The sequence below is a fragment of the Bos mutus genome, chromosome 8 (assembly GCF_027580195.1).
Source record: "Bos mutus isolate GX-2022 chromosome 8, NWIPB_WYAK_1.1, whole genome shotgun sequence".
In the NCBI taxonomy this organism is placed as follows: Eukaryota; Metazoa; Chordata; class Mammalia; order Artiodactyla; family Bovidae; genus Bos; species Bos mutus.
The window spans coordinates 40,186,489-40,211,347 of NC_091624.1; the positions used below are offsets into that span (position 1 = coordinate 40,186,489).

Here is a 24,859-nt window from a genome sequence, read left to right on the forward strand (position 1 = left end):
TTACTTTTAAAAGCGCTCTCTTGGGCTTGCATACTGGGTAGTTTTCTAAGAAACTGCAACTTGTAAACGATGAAATTTGATCCATGTTGCCTCAAGGGTCCCATTAGAGCAATCCAATGGTCACTGCAGCACTATTTACAATAGCCAGGACATAGAAACAACCTAAATGTCCATCAACGGAGGAATGGATAAAGAAGATATGGTACGTACATAAAATGGAATATTACTCAGCCATAAAAAGGAAAAAAAAGGGTCATCTGTTGAGACATGGATGGACCCAGGGACTGTCATATAGAGTGAAGTAAATCAGAAAGACAAAAATCATATTCATACATATATGTGGAATTGGAAAAAACTGTTATATATAATCCTATTTATAAAGCAGAAATAGACACAGAGACATAGAGAACAAATGTATGGACACCCAGAGGGGGAAGAGGTTGGGATGAACTGAGAGATGGGCACTGACGTATATACACTATCTGTGCATATGTGCCTTAAGTTGCTCAGTCATGTCCGACTCTTTGCGATCCCATGAACTGTAGCCCACTATACTCCTCTGGGAGAAGGCAATGGCACCCCACTCCAGTACCCTTGCCTGGAAAATCCCATGGACGGAGGAGCCTGGAAGGCTGCGGTCCACGGGGTCGCTGAGGGTCAGACACAACTGAGCAACTTCACTTTCACTTTTCACTTTCATGCATTGGAGAAGGAAATGGCAACACACTCCAGTGTTCTTCCCTGGAGAATCCCAGGGATGGGGGAGCCTGGTGGGCTGCCATCTAAGGGGTCGCACAGAGTTGGACACGACTGAAGCGACTCAGCGGTAGCAGCATACTCCTCTGTTCATGGAATTCTCTAGGCAAACATTATCCATACAGTGTGTAACAGATAACTAACAAGAACCTACGTATAGCACAGGAATCTCTACTCATTGCTCTGTGGTGATCTAAATGGGAAGGAAATCCAAAAAAGAGTGGATATATGTATAGGTATAGCTGATTCACTTTGCTGTACAGTGGAAATTAACACAACATTGTAAAGCAACTACACTTGAATAAAAAAACTTTTTTAAAGTGATGGCTACGTGGAAGAAAAGTCCTAGAGGATGCATAACAGGTGAATCAAGCAAAGCATTTACCTGGAAGGATTATCTCAGGAAAGCCCATCTTCCGTGCGATAGCTGTGGATCGATCAACCAAGTGTGAAAAATTTTTCTGAACTTGCGTGAGGTCTCCTGGCAATAGCTTCAAGGACACCCAAAGTCCTTTAAAGAAAAAAAAGACAAAATTTTAGCTCTTTGTTATGATCTATATAATAAATGCACACTCGAATGTTAAGAAAAATATATGCCTGGTATTAATACACAGATACATTACTGTAAATACATCAATTCTCCCCCAGTTAACTTAGAATTTTAATGACACTCCCAACAAAAGCATAGCAGGATTTCTTTGAGAATTTGACAGAGAGGTAAAACAGATGTTTGCTCTGGAGGGTGGGGGGAAGATGGTCCCTATCAGATACCAAAATACTATGAAGTTATAATAATGAGTGATATTAGTAGTAAAGATATCCAAATCAATGAAAACAATGAAATCAAGTACTATTATATACAGCTATTAAGCATACAGCAAAAGAGACATAACAAATCATGAAACAATGGATCAATTCCATAAATGTACTGGAATATTCTATTCTACTCAGAGCAGAATCAATCTAACCTCTCACCACACATTTTCATTAAAATAAATTCCTAATGTAAAAGATAATGGAAAAACAGACCAGAAATTTAAAAAGTAAGTGTACAGCTTTCTAAACCATTTTTCTACATATTGAAACAAATGAAGAAATCACAAAAGCAAAATAATTATCTATGCAAGCTGAAATTTTGATATTCATAAAAACACAAAAGGTATACTTCATATACCATACACTACATACAACTATAAAAGGCATGGCGAAATACTTCCAAGAAATTATGAGTTTATACTCACTAGATGGAAAATATTCAGATTACAAATAAACAAAACACGAATACACAATTCACCAGGAAATACAAGAAGTTTATAAATACTTGGCTAGCCAGAAACTAAAAAGTATGCATCCTAAGTAGATGACTACGACCTTTAGTATACAAAGAGTTTATAAAAACTGAGAATGAAAACTTTAGAAAATTATAAATACATATGAGTGCCAGATAATTTCAAGTCATTTTTTTTTAATGCAACAGAGTTATAGAAGTCAACTTTTCATCCCTCAAACAGGTAAAGAATTTTAAACATCAGTTTGCCAAGCAGGCAGATAGTAATTAGTGCCCATCTATAGAAAGCATTCTGGTAACATGTGCGTCTCCAGTCATAAGCTTATTCCCATCGTCTAATCCAGAAATCCTACTTCCGGGAATTTTCTGGGGGAGATAGTCCTAAATATGAAAAAGATAGTATGTATCTTTCAGAGAAGGCAATGGCAACCCACTCCAGTACTTTTGCCTGGAAAATCCCATCGACAGAGAAGCCTGGTAGGTTGCAGTCCATGGGGTCGCTAGGAGTCTGACACCACCGAGCAACTTCACTTTCACTTTCCACTTTCCACTTTCATGCATTGGAGAAGGAAATGGCAACCCACTCCAGTGTTCTTGCCTGGAGAATCCCAGGGACGGGGGAGCCTGGTGGGCTGCCGTCTATGGGGTCACAGAGTTGGACACGACTGACGTGACTTGGCAGCAGCAGCATGTATCTTTTATAGTATGTCTTATATATCTTCATATATAATGATAGCCACACCGGAGTTATTTAAATTTATAATGGTGACAAACTAGAACGTACTTAAGTATTTACCTAGGGGATTCCATGCTTGGGAAGAAAAAAAAATAATCCAAGCAATGGAATATTACACAGCCACAAAAATATTTATGAAGAGCATGAAAACATTTGAAAAGTATTTTGTTAGGAAGGAAGAGAAGGAATATTTTCTTAAAGTTTTGATAAAAAAAATTATACAGACACTGCAATTTAATTAGTTTAAGAATTTTTCACTCTAATAAATTACATCCTTAGGTTAGGAGTTCTAAAACAACAGAAATATATTTGGTTATTCATTTTTAGAATATGTGTTTCCTCACATCTATTTCTCACTCAGGGTAACAATAGATGGCAATAGTTGTCAATAGATGGCAAACTAAATATGCCAAAAATAACGTTTCCTAATTGCTTCCACTTCAGAAGACAATTACAAGGTGGTTTAAAAAGAAAAGTAACTCTAAAACTGACCCCCAATCATCACTACCTTGGTATCTAGATTTTAACTATTTTTCCTTGTTACCCGAATTAAAATTTAGTTTCAATCAGCAAAACTAAGTCAACAAAATGACATATGGAGGTATGAAAAAATGATTGGCTGGAAAGCCCATTATTTTATATGAAATCATATTCATTTACATGACTTTGGTCTCTCTCTTCGCAGTTTTTGGAAATGTAATGGGATAAACCTATACAGAGAGTGGAACATAATTATCTTCAAACTCTTTTTCTTTGTGCCTTAATTTAGAGCATTGGGATCATAGAGCAGACAAAAGTGAGACTTATCAGATGAGAATTCATTCTACACAATTCACAAAATACAGCTGCGAGACAATGCTCTCAAGTCTGAACTGCCGTCAGTGTCAGTCGGAAGTTGAGGTGGGCAGTCCCCAGCAGGGTCTGTTTTATATCAGAGAAAGATAATGAAAGGGCCAGAGTCCAAGGACTCAGCTCTGAGGGCCACCACTCCCGAGCCCCACCAGAGCCCCCTCCCCGCTTGGTACACAGGGCCGAGTACCTTGTCCTTTGTGATTCACTTCTTTGGTTGCTATCACTTTATTCAAGACTGACGTGAGTGGTTCATTCTCCCCGATCACGTGGGATGTTATCAGGGGCGACATGATTAGCTGCCTCTGTCGGATATATGTTTCCATGGCAATTCTGGGAAAATGAGAAATAACTGGTAAGACAAAAAGAGGAAGTCTCTGCAGCAGAGCCTCAGATACTGCTGGGTCTGATGGGCCTATCATTTGAAAATATAAATAGTAAAGCAACCTAACTACAGGATACTTTCCATCTTTATTTTCCCCACTGGGTGCCTATCTTAGCAAATTCATCTCAAAATGACTTGGGGGGAAAAAGGGGAAAAAAAGCAACTCAGGAACAAACAAAACTGATGGTCAAATGATTAGACTGAAACCAGAGGCAGTGCTTGATGTGCTTTCCAAGGTGGGAGAGGCCGAAGGAATGGAACTGTAGAAGGGTGGAAGCAGGGGCAAGAGACCCAGCCCCCAGTTCCGGTTCTACTTGACAGTAAGCTCTGCCAAAGTCTCCCCTTCAGGCTTCAGTTTCTTCATCTGTAAGGAAACAGACCTGAAAACACATGCCTTGAAAGCTTCCACCTACTGCCAACACTCAGTGTACCAGAGTGCTGCGTATGCAATGGATTGTGGATGGTGTTTGCAGAATCCCATGTGATGATGAACTATATATACGGTTGCAACGCCACAGGCACCAGCAAACAAGCCTCACGTTAACAATCAAATCAGGCTGAGATTCTTACAGGGTGATCAAAGAGGGAAGCACAGCCCCCATTCTATGGAAAGCACAAGCACTATTGGGAACTCCCTATCAGCCTGTATAGAACAACGGTCGCCAGTCTTCTCTGCTGTGGTTTTGGTCTCTTGCCCACAACACACAGGCCAGCTTGCTCTGCAGGGTTCAGACCTGTATCCTGACAACACACAGGAAGCATACTGCAGTACAGGAGCATGGTGGCTCAGTCGGTAAAGAAACCACCTGCAATGCTGGACAACCGGGTTCCATCCCTGGGATGGGAAGATCCTCCGGAGAAGGAAATGGCAACCCACTCCAGTATTCTTGCCTGGGAAATCCCAGGCTGGAGGGAAGAGTCTGGCAGCCTACAGTCCATGGAGTCGCAAGAGCTGAAAACAGACTTAGGGACTAAACCACCACCACCACACTGCACTATGTTCCTAAAAAGTGGGATTGCTGCAGAATGCGTTGTTTTCGAATGACACCCTCTCAGTCTAGCAGGATATGTGTATAAAACTCTCCCAATACAATCGCTGTAAAGCTTCTGAGGTTAAGTTACAAAAGCTCTGCCATAAATCTTGGGAGTTCAATGCCAGAGGCCATGATTTGCATCGTGAAGGCTTTAAAGTGGTTGCCGGCTGCAAAGTGAGTAGTAATCAAATTAGGGCTGGGCTCCTCGGAGACACAAAGCTTGTATTATTCTGTAGTGGAGACAATCTGAGGACTCAGTGTTTCAGCACAACTGCTAGAAAGAGTTGGTTCTGAAAGTAAGCGGGAGGCACATAACCAAACCAGAAACCCACTTCATAAAGTGAGACAAATACAGAGAAATGCATTGGAGACAATTCATATCCATAATACTGCTCCTGTTCTACAATTATTTATATTATTTGTATGGAGCAGATTAAATTTCATTCCATGAATGCTGCCTTGATTATTTATATATATACACACATAATATTGTATCATATTTTTTTGTTGTTTAGTTGCTAAGTTGTGTCTGACTCTTTGCAGCCCCATGGAATGTAGTCTGCCAGGCTCCTCTGTCCATGGGATTTACCAGACAAGAATACAGGAGTGGGTTACCATTTCCTTCTCCAGGGTATCTTCCCAACCCAGGGATTGAAACTGGGTCTCCTGCATTGGCAGGTGGATTCTTTACTGCTAAGCCACTGGCGAAGCCATTGTATCATGTTACCATATAGTATTTCATATAATGTTCAAGAATCTGCCTACAATGCAGGAGACCTGGGTTCGATCACTGGTTTGGGAAGATGCCTTGGAAAAGGAAATGGCAACCCACTCCAGTATTTTTGCATGGGAAATCCCATGGACAGAGGAGTCTGGTGCGCTACAGTCCACGGGGTCACAAAGAGTCAGACACAGCTGAATAACTAACAGTTCATATTCATGAATGCTGTTCCTAGTACATATATGCACAGTGCCTAATAATATATGTATATAGAGAGAAACAACATTCATAGATATGAAAATTATCTTTATCATAAGCATGTTTTTATAGTTTATATACTCATGTCTATGCTATGTATTTTAATATTTATTGTATTATAGAAGACACAGCAAACTGCCAAGGTTTTATTAAACTTTTTCTATGTATAAGTTGTTTAAAATTTTTGTGTGGTTAAATCAATTTCTTTTTTTCAGTCAAATCTCTGGTATTTGACTCAGAAAGACTTCCCACACATCACATGGTATAAAACTTTTATTTTCCTATAGTACTTTAAGACTGTTGGCTCTTAGCCTTTTATGTGTTATCATCTGGAAATTATGATGGTTTAAGTTGGGAGATGAGGATTTAACTTAGTTTTTGAAATGGCTGGCTAATCTTGAACAATAGCTTTTGCATGGCTTATCTTTCCCCACTGATTTTTAAATATCATTTAAAAATAATTTTAAAAATAACATAACCATATTATTGGGGTTGGTCAAAAAAGTTTGTTAGGCGATTCTTCCATAACACTTTATGGAAAATCCTGAACGAACTTTTTGGCCAACCCATTACTTATTATTAATAAAATCACATTAACTCAGATATCCCTGGGTCTAGTTTCTGGAATTCTCAGTTTATCACACTGATCTGTGGTAGTGGCTCTACACTGGCCGAGACAATCATCTTTCCTCACTGACATGACTGTCTCGTTAGGAGTCAGACACAGCAATGCTCCCAAAGCCGCCTGTGCGAGGTTAAGTGGCACGTGCCTGCTGGGGTCAGTCGTGATGTTCACAGGCACGCTCACTCAGTTACACGGATGGAGAACAGCTCTGCAGCGTCCCCCAGTGGCCCACTCAGGGCTCCAGTTCCCGGGGCTCAGTAAGGGGGCTTGAGTGCAGGTCAGGGGGCATCCTTCCAGGCACTCCTGGGCCGGCTTTCCTCCACTCGCAGGAACCTAAGGACTAGTCCACCCTTCACTCTCACCAAGTGTGCTCCCCAGACCTGCAGCAGCAGCATCACCCAGAAGCCAATTAGATGGAGACTCCAGGCCCACCAGATGGCGTTCTGCATGTATCCATCAAGACCCCAGGTGCTTCATGCACACGTTACAGCCTGAGAAGCCCTGTGCTGTCCTACTTAATTCCTGGTCCTCTGCGATAACCGTTCCATATGACAAAGTACAGGCAGACTCTGGCATTTATACGGTACCATAACCTGCTAGATGTGTCCCTTATATTGCTTCAGTCATTTCTGTAGAATCAGAAGAAGTTAGGTTACTCTCTTAAATTGCAGTCTAATACGAGGATTTTGAATATAGTCTTCTGTCAAAGAGTCTTCCTCGTCTAACCGGGCAAAAGGTTCCGAGCACTTGGTTCTGTGTAAATGCACCTCCCAAAGGCCTAACCCAGGTCTCAACTAACCTGGGTAAGTGCCAAAGTACTTACTGTTGAAAGGGAATAAAATGCTGCTTTTCTTCATCATCCACCTTGCCATGAACAATATCAGTAATATCCATCACTAGGAAAAAGATAAAACTTAATTAAAGAAACTAATTGCTGGACTTCCCAGGTGGGACTAGTGGTAATGAACCTGCCTGCCAATATAGGAGACCTAATAGATGTGGGTTAGACCCCCAGGTTGGGAAGATCCTCTGGAGGAGGGCATGGCAACCCACTCCAGTATTTGCTTAGTCCCTCCTTCACTGTTCGCCTGAAACTATCACAAAATTGTTAATCGGCTATATCCCAATACAAAATATTTTTGGTGTTTAAAAAAAAACAAACATAAAATTGAAAAAAAAAAGAAGCTAATTACTTGAGGCCTCAGTGAGGAACTGGAAAATTACAGTATCAGCAAACACAGAATCCTGGAGGAAGAGAGAGCAGGCAGAGATGTTTATTTTTTTGTCAACGATGACTCCCAGTGTCCCTAGGCTGGCAGAAGAGCAATTCATCAGGGTCCTTGGCAGGGGTCTGGGTGTTCTCAGATCAACCCTGCAGACTACCCTCTTTAAAAACTCTAATATCCAGGACATGCAGGCAGCCTAAATGTCCAGTGACAGATGAATAAAGATGTGGTACATATTTACAATGGAATATTATTCAGCCATAAAAAGAAATGGAATTGGGTCATTTGTAAGTGATGTGGATGGACCTGGAGTCTGTCATACAGAGTGAAGTAAGTCATAAAGAGAAAACCAAGTATCTTACATTATTGCATATATATGGAATCTAGAAAGATGGTACTGTTGAACCTACTTGCAGGAATAGAGACACAGAGAAGAGGCCTGAGGGCACAGCAGAAGGAAGGAGAGAGGGGGATGAATGGCGAGAGTGGCACTGACATATCTACACTGCCATGTATGAAACAGACAGCTAGTGGAGACCTGCTGTGCAGCACAGGGAGCTCAGCTTGCTGCTCTCTGATGACCTAGAGGGGCGGCATGGGCAGTGGGAGGGAGGTGATATATGTTTACACATAGCTAATTCATGTTGTTGTACAGCAGAATCTGGCACAACATTGTACAGCAATTATCTTCCAATTTTAAAAAAATAAATCAAAATAATAAATATGAAAAAAATTCTACTAGACCAAGTTGCTTAATTCTTGCACTGACAATTTTTACTAAGCCCGCATTCTAAGACACAAGAGAATACTTTTTTTTTTTTTTTGGGCAGGAGTGTTACAGAATAAAAGACCTGGGAGAGGAACTTATGACTTAAGTGGCCCACTGTCCCTCTGATGTGACCTTTTCTCACCCGGTTTCCACATAAACCAAGGGCAGCAGGTCATTAGCAGCATAGATTAGAAGACCATGTATTGATTTGCTCTTTCACATATGAGAAGAGCTATTAAGGAAGCACTGTACTAACCCCACTGCGTATATTATCTTTTTTATACAAATGTTAGTATCAGCCCTACTTTGAGAGATGAGAAGGGAGGCTCAAGAGGGAGGGGATATATGTATACTTATAGCTGACTGGCATTGTCGTACAGTAGAAACCAACATAACATTGTAAAGCACTTATTCTCCAATTAAAAATAAATTTAAAAAGAGGGGGTTTCTCTGGTGGTCCAGTGGTTAAGAATCCACCTTGCAACGCTGGGGATGTGGGCTCGATCCCTGGTTGGGGAACAAAGATTCCACATGTTGCAGAGGAACTAAGCCTGCATGCCACAGTGAAAGGTCCTGTATGATGCAACGAAGATACCGTGTGCCACAACTAAGACCCCATGCGGCCAAATAAATAAATAACAAATTTTAAAAAAGAGATGAGGAAACTGACCCACAGGGAAATGTAGGTAATCTTCCCTAGGTCAGAAGTGTTAATGGTTAAAATCAGGGTATGAACCCAACAGTGATCACAGGGCAAACCATGTAACCAAACTCTGCCTGCTCCCTAGAAAACTAAGAAGTGGGGCATTGACTCCACAGGCAGCTGAGGGGAGACAAGGCCCCAAGGCAAGAGGCCATCAAGCCTTGGTTAATAAATTACAAGCTAGTCATAAAACATGCACTAATAATCCACGCCCTAGCTAACCTGTTTGGAGATTAAAAGAAATTCCAAGCTATGACGCAATAATCATAAGAAAAACTAAGGAACCAGGAGGAAATGCTTGCTCAAAGTAACCTAAACACGTAATGTATTAGGCTTGGGAATTAATGTTAGTGTAAGGAAGCTGTAAAAAGCAGGCATGACATCAACTTGCTGTCAGCTCTTAAAAGACCCCCGCAAACATTGTGTGTGAGTGCATACACGCACACAAATATTGCAAAATTTGAATTTAAACCCTCAAGTAGGCAGTGCATTTGTGGACATCATCTAGTTACTGCTAACCTCTGCTGACGTTTGGCATCAAGGCTAAAACTAATCTCCATGCCCTGAACATACATACACACGCACACACACAGAAACACAGGAGCAAATAAAAGCCTCAAGCTTGATGTTCCAATCTCCTTAGCCCGGTTTGAAGGACAACGACCCTGAAAACGCCTTCAACTTCTATGAAGGAATAGATTGGTGTGTAGGTGGCTAAACAGTCCTGGGCCAAGGCTGCTTGCCTTTCCTGGGATTTCATTTTAATTCACTATCACGAATAGTGTTGTCTCCTCTAGACACAACCCGGCCAACCTTGAGAGGAAAGGGGTGTGGGGCGGTTCAAGGGACCCACGACGCACACAGCCTCCTGGGGCTGCATCACCAGCCATGTGACCCACAGGTCGATCTTGACAATGTGGAGTTTCTGGGTCCTCGTTCCAGGAGCAGGATTGATGGCTTTCAGGACTACTTAGTAACTAAAATGTCAGAGTAAGACCAAAAATATATATCCTCCATTTAACAAACTACAGAGGAAAATGCAGGGCCTCCTGGAAGGTTATGGAGTCTGATTGAAGCCAACGACCCTCTTTGAAAGCAATGCTGCCTCTGATGAGTAAATTTCCTAGACAGGCAAACAGCTTTCCAAGGAGAATTTTATTCAGATAAGATCAATACGTGGCTGCAGGCAAGGAAGATTCCAATAGACAAACAGAGGCTTTACCCAGAGGCTTGCTGTGTACAAGATACATAACTGGGCGGGGGGGAGAAACAAACATGGGGTATCTACATGAGCACCACCAAAAGCAAGCGCCTGCCAGGTCCAAGTAGTGAATGCGGTACGTCTGAGGCTAACACTTACAACCAAGTTCATCTTGCACTGTCTCTGGGTCTTCTCTTTCCTTCCTCCCTCTTTTCTTTCTTTTAAATTATTTTTATTGTGGAAAAATAAATACATAACATGGGGCCTCCCGGGTGGCACTAGCAGTAAAGAACCCACCTGCAAATGCAGGAGACCTAAGAGACTCGGATTCAATCCCTTGGTGGGGAAGATCCGCTGGAGGAAGAAATAGCAACCCACTCCAGTATTCTTGCCTGGAGTATCCCACGGACAGGGTGACCTGGCAGGTTACAGTCCATGGAGCTGCAAAGAGTCAAACACGACTAAAGCAACTTAGCATGCACGCACACATACATACCATGAAATTTACCATTTTGACCATTTAAAAATGTACCCCTGAGTAGCACTGAAAACTTTCACACTGGGACTTCTCTGACAGGCCAGTGCTTAAGACCTTGTCTTCTACTGTACAGCACAGACAACCCTACTCAATACTTTGACCTATATGGGAAAAGAATCTAAAAAAGAGTGGATATATGTATATGCGTAACTGCTTCACTCTGCTATACACCTGAAACCAATACAACACTGTAAATCAACTATGGTCCAATACAAATTTTTAATAAAGAAGAAAAAAAGACTTCATCTTCTAATGCAGGGGGTGGGGGCTCGATTTCTAGACAGGGAGCTATGATGCCACATGTCTTGTGGCCAAAGAACCAGAACATGAGCAGCAGAAGCAATATTGTAACAAAATCAATAAAGATTTTAAAAAAGGTCCACATCAAAAAAAGTCTTTAAAATTAAAACATTCACACTGTCATGCAGCCATCACCATTATCCACCTCCAGATGTTTTCCTCTTCCCAAACGGAAACTCTAAGCCTTTAAAAAATACCTCCTCTGTCCCCTCACCCTGCCACCTGTGTCTCTAGGAACTACCATTCCACTTTCTGTCTCTATAAATGTGATCATTCTAGATTCCTCATAAAAGTGAGTTATCATATAGTATTCATCTTTTTGTGACTGGCTTAATTCACTTAACACAGCATCCTCAAAGTTTCTTCAGGCTGAAACATGTGACGGAATTTTCCAACTGCTTCAGGCTGTTCCACTGTAGGGACAGACCCTTTTGTTTATCCATTCATTCATCAACAGATACCTGGGTTACTCCTACCATTTGGCTGTTGTGACCAATGCGCTGCTATAAACAAGAGTTTAAGGATGGGCATGTACACACTGCTATCTTTAAAATGGATAACCAACAAGGAACTACTGTATACAGTGCACGGAACTCAGCAAGGTCACGTGACAGCCTGGATGCAAGGGAGGTCTGGGGGAGAATGGATACATGTATAGGTATGGATGAGTGCCCCCACGCTGTTCACCTGAAACTATCCCAACACTGTCAATCGGCTAGACTCCAAGACAAAATAAAAAATGCAAAAGAAAAAGAGAGCCAAGAATGATTTATTGTATAGCCCAGGGAATTCTACTCAATATTCTGATAACCTATATGAGAAATGAATCTGAAAAAGAATGAATATATGTATATGTATAACTGAACACTCTGTATATGGATAACTGAACACTTTGCCATACACCTGAAACGAACACAACATGCAAATCAACTGTACTCCAATCAAAGATTTTTTTTTAAAGTTAAAAGAAATATAGTCCCTCATTGTACTTGGTTTGAACGTAGGGAAGTAGGATTGCTGGATCCTAAGTTCTACGTTTAATTTTTCTTAGGCCCCCATCATACTGTCTCCCCAGTAGCCACACCATTTTACATCCATCTCAGGCTCTTTCTGTACCTGCTACTCCAAAGGGTCTCCGGAGTCCACAGGTGTGCTTCTTGCCCTCCTTCAGCTCCATGTGGCCAACTCGGACAATCTGGCACACGAGGCTGATGCGGGGCCGGATGAGGTCTGTGCTACTGAGGTCCTACGGGGCAGAGAGCACAGAAAAAGGAGGTCACGTTCCATCACCCTCTCACCTCCGCTTTCTTTCCATTGACTCTACAATAGAATACTGTTCAGACCATACTTTTAAAATTTTATTTATTTATTTATTGGCTGTAACTGTTCTTAGTTGGGGCATGTAGGATCTAGTTCCCTGACCAAGGATCGAACCCGGGTTCCTTGCATTAGAAGCCCTGAGTCTTAGCCACTGGATCACCAGGGAAGTCCCCAGAGCATACTCCTTAATGCTCAAATATCAGAATGACTCCTCTCCTCCCCTATCTGCATCCAGCCAAGAACTCTCACTGCGTCATAGGAAAATGACTGTATTAAAAAAAAGAATAAAAAAAAAAAAATCCCCCAGCTCCTGCTTCAAATTTATAAATCAGATCATATTCATCCTCAAGTCTCCAGCTTATTCAGGGTCCTTTGTCACATAGACTTTATATCCTGCCAGGGCATATCTGAGCACCAGGTGCCTTCCAGTGCCAAATGAAATTAAAACTTATGAGACACTGACATTTATTTTGTATCCACACAGGCTGGTGATATTTCATCTTACCTTCCAAATAATCCTGTGAGGCAACTATAACCCAGAAATTTACATGCTCTGCTTTTTGTAATTATTCCTCTGTTTTCTGAGAGGTATCCACTGAGGGCTTCTCAGAGTGTGTTGATTAATGAGAAATGTGTGGATGAAATGTCTCTGTCTTTTTGTGGCTCATGCTCTAAGCTTTTTTGTACTCCTAGGATGGTTGAGTAAACCCACAAAGCTCACATAACTCATTCACCTTAACATCAGAAATGATTTAACTGCATCTCAAATTCTTTTCATGAAACAGCTTCCCAAGGCCTCTTTACTGAATCAAGAAAGAACTTTTTAAACAATCAGTTCACATCTATCCTCTATAATCAAGTTAACTCAGGGCTCCAAGCTAGGAATATATACCAATGACACTATCAACCTTGAGGCTTCTGTTAACAGAAAGACTTCAAGTGCCTCAGACGGTAAGAATCCGCCTGCAATGCAAGAGACCTGGGTTCAATCCCTGGGTTGGGAAGATGCCCTGGAGAAAGGAATGGCTATCCACTCTAGTACTTCTTGCCTGGAGAATTCTATGTACAGAGGAGCCTGGTGGGCTGCAGTCCATGGAGTCGAAAAGAGTTGGACACGACTGAGCGACTGAACTGAACTGAGAGACTCACACACAACACAAGTGCCTGCTTACATTTACTGGGGCACACCGGTACCATTTAATAACATGCGGTCATTTACTGGGGCACACCGGTACCATTTAATAACATGCGGTCATTTACTGGGGCACACCGGTATCATTTAATAACATGCTTACATTTACTGGGGCACACCGGTACCATTTAATAACATGCGGTCATTTACTGGGGCACACCGGTACCATTTAATAACATGCGGTCATTTACTGGGGCACACCGGTACCATTTAATAACATGCTTACATTTACTGGGGCACACCGTACCATTTAATAACATGCGGTCATTTACTGGGGTACACCGTACCATTTAATAACATGCGGTCATTTACTGGGGCACACGGTACCATTTAATAACACGTGGTCATTTACTGGGGCACACCGGTATCATTTAATAACATGCTTACATTTACTGGGGCACACCGGTACCATTTAATAACATGCGGTCATTTACTGGGGCACACCGGTACCATTTAATAACATGCTTACATTTACTGGGGCACACCGGTACCATTTAATAACATGCGGTCATTTACTGGGGCACACCGGTACCATTTAATAACATGCTTACATTTACTGGGGCACACCGTATCATTTAATAACATGCGGTCATTTACTGGGGCACACCGGTATCATTTAATAACATGCGGTCATTTACTGGGGCACACCGGTACCATTTAATAACATGCGGTCATTTACTGGGGCACACCGGTACCATTTAATAACATGCTTACATTTACTGGGGCACACCGGTACCATTTAATAACATGCGGTCATTTACTGGGGCACACCGGTATCATTTAATAACATGCTTACATTTACTGGGGCACACCGGTATCATTTAATAACATGCGGTCATTTACTGGGGCACACCGGTATCATTTAATAACATGCGGTCATTTACTGGGGCACACCGGTATCATTTAATAACATGCGGTCATTTACTGGGGCACACCGGTATCATTTAATAACATGCTTACATTTACTGGGGCACACCGGTATCATTTAATAACATGCGGTCATTTACTGGGGCACACTGGTATCATTTAATAACATGCGGTCATTTACTGGGGCACACCGGTACCATTTAATAACATGCGGTCATTTACTGGGGCACACCGGTACCATTTAATAACATGCTTACATTTACTGGGGCACACCGGTATCATTTAATAACATGCGGTCATTTACTGGGGCACACCGGTATCATTTAATAACATGCGGTCATTTACTGGGGCACACCGGTATCATTTAATAACATGCAGTCATTTACAAATGAACTTTCTGTAGAATGTTTAAGGACCAAGGAATCAGTCACGTTTCATCGAATAGAAAAAGTTGGATGTGAATTTGCATATAGGAAGAGCCTAATTGATAGGGGAGGAGGGAGGGTGAGTGAATCGCAGCTATTCTAAAACACTGTTAATTAAAAGATGGACCACGAATTTAATAATATTAAAATTTTTTTAATAATGTACATATTGACTGATAAATGTCTTTTTATTTCATGGGAAAAAAACATGTATCTCAGAATTGAGGAAATACTGTTTTGGGGAAGAGCTCTAGACTCTTTCTTGTCCACACTTACTAGGTGGTAAAGGTATGGATGGGTCAGTGCAGGGATAGAAACAGACCACTCTCGTCCTAGGGGTAGAGTTTTAATGGATGGAATGAACAACAAAAAGTTGAAAGGAAAGGAAGGAGGAAGAATAAGCCTGTACTGGTGTTACAGGGAAGAACAGAACCTGATTGCACGTTGGATCAGTTTACTTTAACCTTTGCTTCCCATAGCTTTTGTTCACTAAAAGGATACTGTCTATACATAATGGCCTGCCTCAGGGATACCTTCCCCTCTGCCTGAAGGGTAAACCATAGTCCCTTTGTTCAGGGAAACATCCAGATCCTGTCCACCTGTGAGTGGCTTCAAGACAGAAGAAATGAACACATCCCCTCCCAGAGGCTGGCCATTCCAGGAGATATTTGAAAGACTTATGGACTTCCTCCCCTTCCCTGTTGTATAAAAAAAAACCTGGCATCCAGACCCTGATAAGATGGTTATTTTGAGACACTAGTCTGCCATGACAACTCTGTCATGTGAAGAGTCGACTCATTGGAAAAGACTCTGATGCTGGGAGGGATTGGGGGCAGGAGGAGAAGGGGGATGACAGAGGACGAGATGGCTGGATCGCATCACCGAATGGATGGATGTGAGTTTGAGTGAACTCCAGGAATTGGTGATGGACAGGGAGGCCTGGCATGCTGCAATTTATGGGGTCGCAAAGAGTTGGACACGACTGAGCGACTGAACTGAGTCTGCCACCTTCTTGGTCAGCTGGCTTTCTGAATAAAGTTGTTACTCACTGCCTCAACACCTTGTCTCCTGACTTACTGGCCTGTCCAGGGGCAAGCAGAGCAAGCCTGAATCTGGTAACATGCAGACCACTGCCTCCTATCAGTCCTTTTGGTACTTTAATCTTAGACTCTTGTTTTCTTTGCTGTAAGAGGGACTAAGAAGAATAAGCAGACAAAATATGGGGGTGGCTTAAGGGAAAAAGGAAGACAGGGGCATCAGTATCTCTTTTAGGCTTAACGGGAGCTGGGAAACCCACCCACTGCTCAGAGCAGTTGGCAGCGGCTCCAGGGCTTTTCAAGCACTGATGTCAAAAAACGTGCAAGAACCCCAGGAGAGTTCCTAGCCTATGAGAAAGAGTCAGCAGATTCCAAGCTATAGCTCAGTACATTTCCTGGCTCTCAGTCCATATACAGCAGCATACCTCCTGCCTTGGGGAAACGGAAGAGCAGAGGGAAAAGTCCATTAAAATACAAGCCAACAGAAAAGTCTAGCCCGGTCTTTGCCCAGGCAATAACTTTGGCCTGGAAGACTCCTCTCTCTATCTGCACAGCTTACATCCTCTTCAACTGGAAGTTCTTACTCCAAAGCTCCTTCTCAATGAGAGCAGCCCTGACTTACCTATTTAAGACAGCATGCCTCCCCCAGCCCAGAAACTCCCAATTCTCCCAAAGCACTCAAAACTCTAATATTCTGTACAAAGTACTCATCTACCTGATTACTGCTTATTATTATCTGCTCCTTTGGGACAAAAAAAACTCTCGAGAATCAGGACATTCTTATCTGATGTGTTCACTGATATATGTCAAGTGCCTAGATCAGTGCCTGGTCTCTAAGAGGTGCTCAATAAATATTTGGTGAATAAATGAGCGGATTATTCCTAGTAGAGGGATTATGAGAATTGCAATTTTCATGTTTTCAGTTTTTAAGTTTTCTATATACTTACCACATGTACTCACGAACATCATAAACTAAGGAAAGGGTTAAACACAGGTAGGACTTACAGTAAAGACTGCTTGAAGGTTATTGAGCTTCTCGATTTCCTTGGGCATTCCATTACTGCCCCAACGAATTAGGTAGTTTTCACTGGTGAAGGGAAAGAAAAATATTCTCGGTGAGCACCTGAGTGGGGAGGAAGCTGCTCTCAGTACAGGCTTAATAGGGTCCAAAGGGGGTCCAGAAGAGCTCAGTGAAATTCAGGCAGGACTGAGACCACACCAATGACCATTCTCTGGTGTTCTGGCTGCAGCCCAGTTCCTAGAGGCACACCGAGTACAGCCCCACGACAAGCACTACTCAAGATGGGCCTGTGCCCAGTACATTCCACCAGATTCTATCTGGAGTCTTTCTTTCATCTCAAATCCTCTGTATAAATTTCAGCTTTGCTGAATCAGGAATATAATTTTATAAGAATTGTTCCAAGTCCATTCCCTGGAATCCACATCAACACACTCCCATAAGATTTCTATTTTAGAAACAAACAATTTTAACCATCTTCTCAATAATAAATATGCTTTCTTAGCTGCTCAGCAGATGACTGTAGGTTGAACAAAGTCTATTATTCCTTAAAGTCTTTGAAATTTTATAACCATTACTTTTTTAGAGCAGTTTAGATTCATAGCCAGTTGAGAGGAAGGTACAGACTTTCCTATGCCCCACTTCATTCCCGGGCTTCCTGGTGGCTTAGGCGGTAAAGAATCTGCCTATAATGCAGGAGACCCAGCTTTGATCCCTGAAATGGGAAGATCCCCTGGAGAAAGGAATGGCTACCCACTCCACTATTCTTACTTGGAGAATTCTATGGACAGAAGAGTCTGGCAGGCTACAGTCCACGGGGTTGCAGACGACTGAGCGATTAACAACACAACAACAGCACTCCATGCCCAGCCGCCCTCTTTATTAACAACCCCCAGCAGAGTGGTAGATTCATTGTTGTAATCACTGAACCTACCCTGAGACGTCATTATTACTCAGTCTGTGGTTTACATTAGGGGTCACTCTTGGTGCTGGATACTCCATGGGTATGGAAAAAATGTGAAAGGATGCACACCCTCTATGACAGTACCGTACGGGACGGTTTCACTGCCCGAAAGCCCTCAGTGCTCTGCTGGGTCATCCCTCCCTCGCCCCTCTCCTACAGTTTTTTGAATCCCTTCATCCCTGTCGCCATGGTCTGATGAGTTTTATTTATTTTTAATTGGAGGATAAGTGCTTTATAATATTGTTGGTTTCTACCGTGTATCAACATGAATCAGCCATAGCTATACATATGTCCCCTCCTTCTTGAACCTCCTTCCCACCTCCCACCCCATCCAGGTGGTCACAGAGCACTAGGTTTGAGCTCCCTGCCTCATACAGCAAATGCCCACTGGCTGTTTATTTTACACATGGTAATATACACGTTTCCATGCTACTCTCTTCATTCGCCCCACCCGCTTCTGCCCCCGCTGTGTCCACACGTCTGTTCTCTGCATCTGCGTCTCCACTGCTGCTCTGCCAATAGGTGCATCTGCACCATCTTTCTAGATTTTATATCTATGCGTTAACATATGATATTTGTTTATCTCTCTCTCATTTACTTCACTTTGTGAATAGGCTCTAGGTTCATCCACCTCACTAGAACTGACTCAAATGCATTTCTTCTTATGGCTGAGTAACATTCCACTGTATATATGTACCACAACTTCTTTATTCTGATGAGTTTTGTGTGATTTCTAAGACTCAGTGAAAACATGAACTATTACTGCACTGTTTCAGTAGTCACTCAGAAAAGCATAGCAGCCCAACGGGGTTAATTTTCCACTGCCTTGAAATCCTCCCCTTCGTCTCCATCTTCCCTTCTCAAACGCAGCAAAGAAATCCTCAGGGAGGTGGGGAGGTGAAGGTTGGGTATTTTCACAAGATTGATGGCAGATGTCCTGGGTCTCCACTACCTGATGAACTTGGACTGGTCCGGGTCATAGAGGGCCATGAACAACTCTGCATCTTCCCCGATGTTGCAGACAAAGTTCTTGAAGTTCACGAAGAGGCCATAGGTGTGGACAGTACTGAAGATCGACTGGCCCCGCAGATCCAGGTTCTGCAGAATGGACTGAACACAGAGGACAGGAGAGAAAGTCATCGTGGTTTCAGCAAATGGGAAACACTGGCAAAGACACTGGCCTCCAAACCGGGGCCAGATGTAATTATTGGGTTGGCCAAAACATTCATTCAGGTTTTTCCATAAGGAAGACACAGAAAAACACAAACGAACTTTTTGGCCAACCCAGTACCACCCAAAACAAGCACTTACTAAGAAAGTAAATGTAAAGAGACAAGTAATCGAGTGAGCAAAATAGAGTTATTATTTTAATGAAGGTCTTGTGAAAGGCCTTAAACCCAAATAGTTCAATAAATGCTGTCTAAAGAGCATATATCTAAAGGTTATAATAACTCATGGTTTTAATGGCTTTGAGACGTTCTCATCTCTCTCACAATGGCTTCTGGGGAAACCTCAAAAGCATAAAATTCATGATTCATTATCATTCTTTGGGAGAATGACTCTCATCGTAAATAAGACTCCACTGGACAGGTCTGTCCTCAGCCACAGTTAGCCATTAGATCCAGAAATGCAATGAAATGTCATTACAACTGTACTAAAAAAAAATAAAACCTACAAATTAAAGAAAATAAATAGTACTCTTCACTCATTAGAACAGAATGACTGGAAGAACATACACCAAAACATCAGTATGGTTGGGCTTCATAATGTAGGTGACTTTTTTCTTTTTCTGTACCTTTCAAATTTTTATTTATTGTCCAGTTACAATTTTTAAAATCTCTCAAAAACTTCATTTGTAAATATTATTGTTATTTCCTTTAGAAATCATAATCTAGGGACTAAATTCAAAAGTTTAAACAGTCAAAAGGGTTCTCTCCCACCCAGTTCTATTCAGAGGCATCCATTATTGGTCAATTTCTTGTCTATCACTACAGAGTTAGTCTGCACATAAGTAAGCACAGATGTATATTCTTTTCTGAAATACATATAACAGTATTTTATACACGTGGTTCTTGCATCTTGCTCTTTTCCATGTACTCTATATCTTTGCAATATTTCCAGGTCAGAACATATACTGCTGACTTGTTCTTTTTGTTATATTTTGCTTCTAAAATGAGAAAATGGATATTTCTTCTCAACAACATTGCCACCTCTGCTGTCACTGACTCCCTTTCCTTTGTTAAAAACAAACAAACAGAAGAGCAAAATAACAAACAAAAAAAGCAAAAGCAAAAACGGAACCTCCATGGCCAAGGTCTGCACATTTCAGGAAGCTCACCTTCTCCTCTTGGATCTTTTCCTCAATCCTCTTTGAGGCCATTTCATGGGCCTTGAAGAGGGCAACGGTGCTGGTTTCATCTGGGTCCAAAATGTTCCCATTGTCATCCCGCACCACCAGATCCAACCCCAGCATTCTGGAAACAAAGGAGTAGTCAGCTGGTTCTCCTCACCAGGAGCAGACTCTTTTCTGAAGACTCTTCATGGAGGGACAACCCTGGTGGTCCAGTGGTTAAGAATCTGCCTCCTAATGCAGGGGTCACGGGTTTGATCTCTGGTCTGGGAAGATTCCACAAAAACCCTGCGGCAACCAGGCCCATGCACCACAACTACTGAACCCCACCTCTGGAGCTGCAAGTGCTGGGCTCACAGGCCTAAAGTCGCTGCTCTGCAACAAGAGATGACACTCCAATGAGAAGCCCGAATACTGCAACTAGAGGGCTGCCCCTACTCGCCACAACTAGAGAAAGCCTGTGTGCAGCTACAAAGACCCAGCACAGTCATAAATAGAAAATAAGAGTTTTCATGGAAAAACCCAGAGGATTCGGATGAAAGGCTGGGTGCTGGACAAGTTAAGACGAGAACTCACTGAATTTTCTCGCTTCAATTTCAGCCTTCTTTCCAAACAAAACCTAAAAAATTTAGGATAATGTTACCCAAACTTGTAAATAATATGCAAAGTAATCTGGTCCCAATTGGCACTCACTCTAACCAATGCTTCTTTCCCCCTAATCATCTGTACTTTGCTATGGGAACTTCTATGAAAGACAAATGCTCAAATACTGGGGGACTTGTCCTGATTTCCTTAAAAGCACAGGCATGGGGGATAGTACTTCATTCAAGATTATCTTAAAGGAGACCAAGGAAGTAAGTCCTGGCATTGGTATCACAAAATCTATCTCAGAACCCGGACTTTGGTGTCAGCTGAACCAAAATTTACATCCTGATTTTAACACTTGCTAGCAAGGTGATAAATGTAGATTACATTTAAAAAACAACAACAACAAAAACTGTTTATTTGGCTGTGTCAGGTCTTAGTTGCAGAACACAGGATCTTTTGTTGCAGTGTGCAGCTTTCTCTTTATTTGTGGCTTGTGAGCTTAGTTCCCCAACCAGGGATTGAAACCAAGTCCCCTACACTGGAAGGCGGATTCTTTACCACTGCACCACCAGGGAAGTCCCTGAGTAACCTACTTAATTTTGCAAAGCCCTGGGTTCCTCATCTGTAAATACACTCTGTCAGGATTACAGGGGAATTTAATGAGATAATGCACATAAAGCACCTAGTATCTAGCATGTATCATGCTTTCAATGAATGTTAGTTTTGACTGCAGCAACTAGCACCAGAAACCTCTGGCTGTGTTAAGTAAACGTAGCTCTGGGTGTTGCATGGCAATAGTAAGGGCCATAGGCTCCCTGCCTGGCACCATCCCACCAAGGCTTTTATGCCCAACACCAAAGCAGAAAAAACTGTTCTTAGTTCTAAGAAGTTGGGAATTGTGGTTGAAACACGATACTGCAATCTGAATTCCCAGAAAGCATTCCTGGCACTAGCAATCCAGGAGTGGGGATGTCCAAATGCCAAGAAAACTCAGGCATAATAGTGCCAAGACATGTGCTAAGTCTTTGAGAAGAAAGCAAAAATGCCTAATTTCCCTTTGCCCTGTTTTATGGCTTCTCCATCAACTGATTCAGTCTGGCAGGTCCCTTGTCATGGGAGCCAGACCCACAGGCCACCCAGGATCATGAGCGATGGCCCATGTTGGCCTCTCAGAGACTGAATCATGGACGCACCGATGGAGCAGCTTAATTTCTCGAGCTGCTTCAAAGGGCTGAAATAGAAGGCAGGCATGTCCTGCTGTTTGTGGGATGTTATCATCTTGTAGCAGAGACCAGGGGCCCCCAGGCTGATGCCACTTTGTGCCAAGACTCAAAATACACTGGCAACATATGTGCCAGAGGGAGCCGCTTATCCCCTCTTAGCTGTTTAAGAAATCTCCCAGCACTGCTTTCAAATTGTGGTGTTGGAGAAGACTCTTGAGAGTCCTTTGGACTGCAAGGAGATCAAACTAGTCAATGTGAAAGGAAATCAACCCTGAATATTGGAAGGACTGATATATATTAGAACAACTGATGCTGAAACTGAAGCTCCAATACTTTGGCCACCTGATACGAAGAACTGACTCACTGGAAGAGACCCTGATGCTGGGAAAGACCAAGGGCAGGAGGAGAAGGGGGTGAGAGAGAATGAGATGATTTGATGGCATCATCGACTCAGTGGACATGAATTTTAGCAAACTCCAGGAGACAGTGAAGGACAGGGAAGCCTGGTGTGCTGCAGTCCATGGGGTTGCAGTCAGACATGACTTAGCAACTGAACAACAACAACAGAAACTGAAACTGAATGTCAAACGAATCATCAACAAAAACTGAGAAACTAGTCCAGTGTTTTAGAAAGAGCCGGGCAGGAGGGCTGAATCCCAGGTCACAATCAATTTTGATGAATTAATTCAATCTTTCATTTTCCAAAGGGCAGTAATATCAGGAACCTACATATATGCTGGGGCCAATGAGAAGCTTAATTAAGAGGTTACTGGGATTATAGAGGTTATTGAGGACATAACAGAAGCTAAAAGCATGCTTTACTATTCTGGCAAATCTGGTTTGCACACAGTATAAACAATAGTCCCACTTAGGGGAAGACATAGAGAAAGAGAGAGAATGAAGCTGCTGATTTTAAATCTACTTTCAGAGTTCTGTGATGGCCTAGAGGGGTGGATGGGAGTAAGGGGAGTACAAGAGGGAGAGGACATATGTATACATATAGCCGATTCACTTCATTGTACAGCAGACATTAACACAACAGTGTAAAGCAAATACACTCCAATAAAAAATTTAAAAAAAAATCCACTGTTAGAACAAACAGAGAAGGAAGGAGGGATAAGTCTGGTATTAACATATATAACTCCTATATATAAAATAGATCATCAACAAGGGTCTACTGTATAGCCCAGAGAACTCTACTAAATATTCTGTAATAATCTGTATGGGAAAAGAATCTGAAAAAGAATAGATACAGGTATAAGTATAACTAAATCACTCTGCTGTACACCTGAAACTAACACAATATTGTAAATCAACTATACTCCAGCGTAAAAAAAAAATTTAAAAAAGAATAAAGATTATCTCAGGTCCCAGAAACTGTCCGTTTCTGATGCTCAGACCTTCTGCGTTTGTCTGGCAGTGGAGTTCCTTCCATTCAAGCCCCAGGTGCCCTGCTCATCTGTCATCTCCTTGAAACCCGAGATCCAGCACGGGGCCTGTGCTGGCCCATGAAGGGCACTGGCAGTTTCTTCTACACAATTAAATGGCTCCCAAAGCTGAAAGAAAGCAGTACACACTATTCTTTTGTGACTCCAAGATCACAAGCCCTTGGGGAGATGTGTCCTCTGCCTAAATGTGACTGGGTTTTTCCAAGTTCTCAGTGAGATAGATGTCATCCCTGATTTACCTGTTCCCATGATCAATCTTGGCTGTGACCTTCTTCTTGAGCTCTGCCAGTTCATCTTTGGGGAGGGTGCCAGACAGGATCTGGGACCGCCACTCTATCAGGCTGTATGTCATCTGCTGCAGCTGGCGGAAGAGCGTGACCTTGTTGTTCTAAGGTGGGAAAATGAGGCAGAGGAAAGGACCAAAAATAAATGGTGTGATGGGAGATGAGAACATCTTTTGCCTTGATCCTTTATAAAGCGTTATTTAACCAATTATTCTGCCATATAATGAACTGTGCACTTTGAGGGGACCTCTTTTGGCTCAGTGGTAAACAAATCGCCTGCCAATGCAGGAGATGTGGGTTCGATCCCTGGGTCAGGAAGATCCCCTGGAGAAGGGAATGGCAACCATAATCCAGTATTCTTGCCTACAAAATTTCATGGACAGAGGAGCCTGGTGGGCTACAGTCCACGAAGTCACAAAGAATTAGGCATGACTGAGCAACTGAACATGCATACACAGAGCAAGCTGTGCACTTGGAGGCGACCTCTTTACATCACTAGGGATGGCTTTGCCCTGACCCATTCCCACCTTCTCCTCTGCTGCAACTTCAGAAACAGATAACCACTTGTAGGATGGACAGGATGGAGGGTTGGTCCTAACTCATAAGTGTACCAATCATCCACGTGCCTTAAACTTCTGCCCATGTTCCTCCTGTGGTTGAAACCAGCCACTTGGGACTTCCCTGGTGGTGTTAAGAATCTGCCTTTCAATGCAGAGGACATGGATTTGATCCCTGGTTGGGGAACTAAGATCCC

At 42.4% G+C, this 24,859-nt stretch overlaps 1 protein-coding gene across 1 annotated transcript in view; it reads right to left on the minus strand.

The window, feature by feature from the left end:
• DOCK5 (dedicator of cytokinesis 5) overlaps positions 1 to 24,859 on the minus strand; it is a 204,452-nt gene that overhangs the window by 119,844 nt on the left and 59,749 nt on the right. Inside the window, exons 5-12 of the mRNA XM_005903060.3 lie at positions 24,061 to 24,209; positions 20,551 to 20,686; positions 19,165 to 19,322; positions 17,236 to 17,317; positions 12,506 to 12,635; positions 7,476 to 7,548; positions 3,820 to 3,962; positions 1,142 to 1,267 (exon numbers count right to left, since the gene is read on the minus strand). Of these exons, the coding sequence (XP_005903122.2) occupies positions 1,142 to 1,267; positions 3,820 to 3,962; positions 7,476 to 7,548; positions 12,506 to 12,635; positions 17,236 to 17,317; positions 19,165 to 19,322; positions 20,551 to 20,686; positions 24,061 to 24,209 (997 nt within the window). The remainder of the gene's footprint in view (positions 1 to 1,141; positions 1,268 to 3,819; positions 3,963 to 7,475; positions 7,549 to 12,505; positions 12,636 to 17,235; positions 17,318 to 19,164; positions 19,323 to 20,550; positions 20,687 to 24,060; positions 24,210 to 24,859) is intronic.